Raw genomic sequence first — 5,803 nt, 5'->3', positions numbered from 1 at the left:
AGCGAGCGACCTCGCGGGAAAATGGTCCTTTCAGCACTCGATGAAATATGGATCGTTTGTTACAACTTGCGTATAGCATACGCCACGGCGCTTCTGAAGGCGTCTGGACGAACACGAGAAGTCCTTTTCGGTGAGGAGATACGAACGGGATTTAATCGTCGGCGGGGATAAATCGATATTGGGAACGCGCTCCGAGACGTTACCTTTGCTGTGCCCCGATTGATGATTATATAGAATCGAGAACGGATAAAAATTCGCAGACCTTCGTTCGCTCACAAAGCCGAAACCGCAACGTTTGATGCAACCACGGTCGCTTCGTAAAGAAAAATAAGATATAACGACCGATAAAAAATTGAATAAAAACAGCGAGTGCAACATATAGAAAAAGTAACACACGAGTGCAATGCAACTAAATTACTGACGTTGAAATATTGACGATGCTTTACGATTAAAAACAGTGATTATATAGGCTGCAGGCAAGCTGTATTTTTGCTTATACTTTCGTTATTAATTACGTGGAAAAAACAATTTTGCTGAGGTATCTGAAAATTTAACTAGATATAAATCTAAAAATAATTTTAAAAATCATAATTCATATTAGATCGACGAAAATAAATCAATCAAGAGAAATAAACCTATTTTCAGTCAAAGCGGATCTTAATGCCTAAATATATTTCAGAGTAAATTTGTATGTATACGTATTATACCAATTTTACGGACCGAAATCTTTTTCGGTCTTCAAACGTAATCATAAGTTTATGATATAAAACTGGAGTAGTAATATCACATATTAATAAATTAAAGAAAAATAAATTTATAGCGTTATAAAGAAGTATCTTAAAAGAATATTAATAATTTAATGCCAATCTAAGCATTTTATGAACTATAAATAATTTAATTTACTACGTAAAATATTTCCCCAGCTGGAATTCGAATTTAGATTTCAGAATTGGCTATGTATATATAAATTCGGAGATAAATTCATTCTGAAATATTTAAGCACTAAAATCTGCTTTGACCGAAAATTAATTTATTTCTCTTAATTAAATAAATAATTTTGTTGAATCATCAAAATAATTATATCTACACTGTTAGATATCAAAGAAGAAAAACAATAATTCGTTGAATTAAACAACATTTTATTATTTTTAACTTGCAGTTGTATCGAATCAATTAATTTCTGTAAATAAATCCATTTCTATTAACGTATGCATTTAATGAATTCAAATCAAATGAAATTAAATACATGTTTTGAGTTAAATTGTTTAACCTCATTGTTTGAATCAAATTATTGACATATGAAGTAGAAACGGTAATCTATAGACATAATTAAAAATAACTCAAATTGTAGATATATAATAGAATTTGACATTATTAATTTAACAACCAACTTAATCATTCTACACAACTTTTTTTTTTATTTTGATAATCCAATAAAATTGTTTTTTAGATCTGTTTCTAGCTAAATTTTTAGATACTTCAATGTCAATATTTATATGCGGCATCTTTAATAATATCCGTAATTATAAAATTGGCCAATCACAGCTACATTCTTCTGAAGAATGGAATGACTGTGATTGGTCAGTTTTATAACTACGGATGTTATTAAATCCAATTAAGAATATCACATAGTCGATATAAAACCACTATTTCTATATACATCGTAACCTAGAAAGCATCAATTATAATATGACGTAAGATAAAATCGATGCGAAAGACTATCATTATCACGTTTAATATTTACGTTATCTTTCCTCATCAATCGCGATTCGTATAACACAAACATGTCCCGATGGTATATCCAGTGTCTTGTTGGCTGTCCGAAGAATTTATCATTCTAATAAAAGAAGATAAGAAGTTTTTGGGCGCTTATAAATTCTCGGTACGTGCCAGGCAACGTGCTGCAATCGTGAACGATAAAACGGTCCTGCGATTACTCGCGCCTCGACCGATTGCGAACTGCATTTCTCTCGGCGAAATGCACGGCGAACGATTAAACGTGTCAGCGGATTCTTACTTCCAACCCTGCCGTTAGTTTGCGGCGCCGTTCTTAATTCCACCGCTATACCCGTAACGCTATACCCTGCAGGTACATATAGGTGTGGTCGCATTTTATCGACGTGGGTGTATCTCATTTCGTAAAGTGCACGACCACTTCACTTTTCGCCTTCCTTTTCCTCCCCGTTGCTCATTCATCCCCCTTCAGCTCCTACTGCCGTGATTTTCACCCGCCTCTCGCCCCTGTCGATCTTGCCCGCGTCTCCATTGAATTCTCTCTCAGAAATAATACGTCGCATTTCTGACGTGTTCTGCGACTCGATGACGGAACAACGTACGGGAAACGATGCGGCCTCAATGGAGCGTGCAGGCGCGCGAGCTCATCGTTCGCAATTTTCGGAACGACCAAACACTCCCGAGCAACTCGCACGATCGAAACGCGCGCTTCGAGATACCATTCTTGTATGTACTGAGATTATATTGCGCGTTCACCTCGCAAAGCATCGTAGCAGGATATAAGAGAGGGAGAGAGAGAGAGAGAGGAGGCAGACTGGATGGGGGTGTATGTTCTTTGAAGCCAGAACGCCCCGTATATTGTATGATACGAGACGCCGGCGAAAAAGATTGTAATGGATTTTCGTAGCTTGGAAAGTGAATCGCGCCCGAGATGGAATAAACGCAAGAGCAAGGCTCTCGGCGCCGTGTCGCAACGCATTTAATAACGCGCGTTAAATTATCTTCAGCGAATAATTATCACATGGTCGATAACGAAAAATTGAAGTGGAGCGCTATTTTCTCACTATGGAATTTTCTGCTTCTCACAATTTATAATAGCCAGATTATAAATTAATTAAGTACTATTATTAATAATCATTAATAATGATAATAGTTAACTTATAGGTTAATCTTCTTATTGCAAATATCTTACGTACTTTGACCTTCCTTCATATCGAAATATAGTTTTCTAATTCGGCGCCATTTATCAGGTCGAGTTTTGCGACGCATACTGTAGGATCTGTAACTTCTCTTTGATTATTAATTTAATGCATAGTAGATCAAATAATTTAGAGTTTTGGTCCTAAATGAAATGTCAGGTCAACGTTACCTACGAAACAAATGTTTGATCATGTTTGACGCTATTCAAGTTGTTCGATAATATTAATCCCATGCTTCAAGTCATATGTATATATATATATATATATACACATACACACAATTATTTGATCTTCAATCGTCGAGAGCCACTGCAATTTTCAATACATTCTTACAAAAGTACAATTCTATTATTGGGCATCGTGGCATTTCAAAATTGCAATCACATAAAAGTTTCTGCTTGGTGACGTGCCGTGGCATTTTGGTCGGAACTAAGACGATACAATTTTTCTCCGAATATGTCTGGGCACAAAGAAGATAAAAATGTTGAATCTTGAAAACTGTAACTGCATAAACAAATTGTTTCGCAAAAATACGCGATTACAATATCGCCTTATTGAGTTTTAATTTTAATTTAATTTTATTACGTGTTTTAATTTTTTATTTTAATGTTTTTTTTAATATAGAGATTATAGCATTATGATAAATAAAAACATTTAATTATGGTAGTAGTAGGTATTATCTTAAGCAAAGTACAATTTATTTAAAAAAAAGCAGAAAACGTCTTTATTAAACAACGGTTTACAAACGGGTTGGCGATCGTAAATTAAGGAGTAATATGATAAGAAATAAAACGAAAGTTGAAATTTAATATCGCAACAGATTGGTCGATCGTGATCAACGGTTATTCGTAGAAAATCCGCACCCGGAGGTACAAGGTAGAACTCGCGGCTGGCGCATATTTACACCCCTTATACGAGATATGCGGAAGGAACATCTGCGAGATGTAGCACACTCCGGCATTACGAAGGATTGTGGCTACATACTGCAGTTGATGTGCGACGATAGACAGGTGGCTAAGCTGCTCGTACCAATCTGTCGCGTCCTAGTTCAGTCCCTAATTATTATGCATTGCCATGCAAATAGATGACATTTAATCGACTTCCCACACGAGATAGCACACTCCTCATGCGAAGGTTCTTTGACACAGCGATTGAAAAGCATCGTCAGAGATGAAGGAGAAACTGACACTGCAGATCCTTCCGGTTGTGTCGCGACACTTTTAGAACATTGTTAATAGCATTGTCAACGATGGAAATACTGCTTTAATCAAATTAGTCGGATCGCAAAGAGTCGTGCGAAGTAGGCCGTGGAAAACGGGAAATTAAAGGAGTATTAGGAAACGGCTTATGAGGAAACAGGTCTACCCTCCCCTCTCTCTCTCTCACTCTCTCAGTCGTCTTCCTTCTTTTCCTCCGGTATTTCTACTCCTCGTAAATCTTTTTCATCGAGAAATTCGACGGCGCACGAGATGAAATTTATGAACTCGAATGCCAGGACTTTCCTTCTCCTCGCAAAAGGAAGACAGCAGATCCGCGAGACACTTAACTCAGTAACATCAGGAGGATCTATAAGAGAAAGAGAGAGAGGGAGTGAGAGAAAAAGAGAGAAGGCAGAAGCCAATTACTTTGGGGATGAGGCGAAAGAGTAAAATTTGTAACGGAAGTTCGGCAGTAGTACGGGCGAGGGCAATTCTGCGTTGACGTATCGCGGCGTCGAGTTTCGAAATGAAATATCCGGTTTCCATACATTCGATCTTTTATCGAACGTATATTTCAACTTTATCTAACGACTGCGTTATTAGGTCGACGCTTCTTCGCTCATACCCTGCAGGCGTAAGGGGGATACGCGATCAGTGAAATATTAAACCTTCAGCGTCACGTCGGCTGCTATTTATACCATTATTATTGATAAGGTACGGAAGAACTAATGAAACTTCTATATATATAATATATATAGCACAGAATGAGAAACGTATCATGTTCCCTTTAGCAGTTTTATCATACATCTACTATCAGCGATGAAGAAATTTGATATAATCATGTTTAAATTAAGTAAAAAAGTTTATAGGTAAACTTTTCTCATGTTCAATTCTTGTTATATACATGTAGGTTACATGATGTATAAATACAGAAGTTATAATACCAGTTTTGAAATATTTACTTTCCGATCAGTTCCAACGGCAGTTTAAAATCAACTATTCACATCGAATGTAAGAGAGAATATTCGTTGATATTCTCTTATATTTTTTCTTCCTCCCCTCCCTCTCTCTCTTTGATATTTGCCTGCTACATTACGCGTCACGTTACTCTGCACTTTCACGTAAGCACGATTACGCTTTACGACGGATCGCAAAATCTATATTCCATACGGGCTTTACAAGCTTACGCCATTTTCTCGTAAAAATGGACAAGAAACGACTGCCGTTACCGTCATTGAGAAAGTTTTCTTTTTCCGTCCGCGTAATTTTGACACCGTCCAACAGTTCAGTCGCGCGTCCTGCATTAACTTCTACGTTGTGAGTCGCGATCTGCAGACGGAAAGAAAAATGAATCTGGTTTCTCTTGCGTCATTTTGATTTGTAAAATAAAGGGAGAAAGGGGAGAAGCCGATTTGGCGGATGTAATTAACCCGTTTTCGTCGCATCTAGTTTGAGCGCGTAACTGGCACGTCGAAAATTTTCCCGAGAAAATTACTGCGATCGCGGCGGCTGCTCCCGGCGGGTACCATGCCGTAAAATTTCACGGTATCGTGCCGCGAACAATATCCCGATATTCCCGCTGTCGAAGTCGCGTCGCGGATACGACGCCCTGAGGGCCTTCGTCATGGTTACTTTTGTTCTACGAATAGGTTTCCGCCGATCCCGCGTCGT

At 37.7% G+C, this 5,803-nt stretch overlaps 1 protein-coding gene across 2 annotated transcripts in view; it reads right to left on the bottom strand.

The window, feature by feature from the left end:
• The window catches only part of LOC108776522 (uncharacterized), a 4,471-nt gene extending 1,373 nt beyond the window's left edge, over positions 1 to 3,098 (bottom strand). For both annotated transcript variants that reach the window (XM_018543169.1, XM_018543170.1), the window contains exon 1: positions 2,931 to 3,098. In XM_018543169.1, coding sequence (XP_018398671.1) covers positions 2,931 to 3,003 — 73 coding nt within the window. In that variant the 5' untranslated portion in view covers positions 3,004 to 3,098. The remainder of the gene's footprint in view (positions 1 to 2,930) is intronic.
• Positions 3,099 to 5,803: the final 2,705 nt, after the last annotated feature.

Source organism: Cyphomyrmex costatus, unplaced genomic scaffold, assembly GCF_001594065.2.
Source record: "Cyphomyrmex costatus isolate MS0001 unplaced genomic scaffold, Ccosl1.0 scaffold36, whole genome shotgun sequence".
Classification (NCBI taxonomy): Eukaryota; Metazoa; Arthropoda; class Insecta; order Hymenoptera; family Formicidae; genus Cyphomyrmex; species Cyphomyrmex costatus.
The sequence above is the reverse complement of the archived record's forward strand: the minus strand, read 5'-3'. Positions and strand labels throughout refer to the sequence as shown.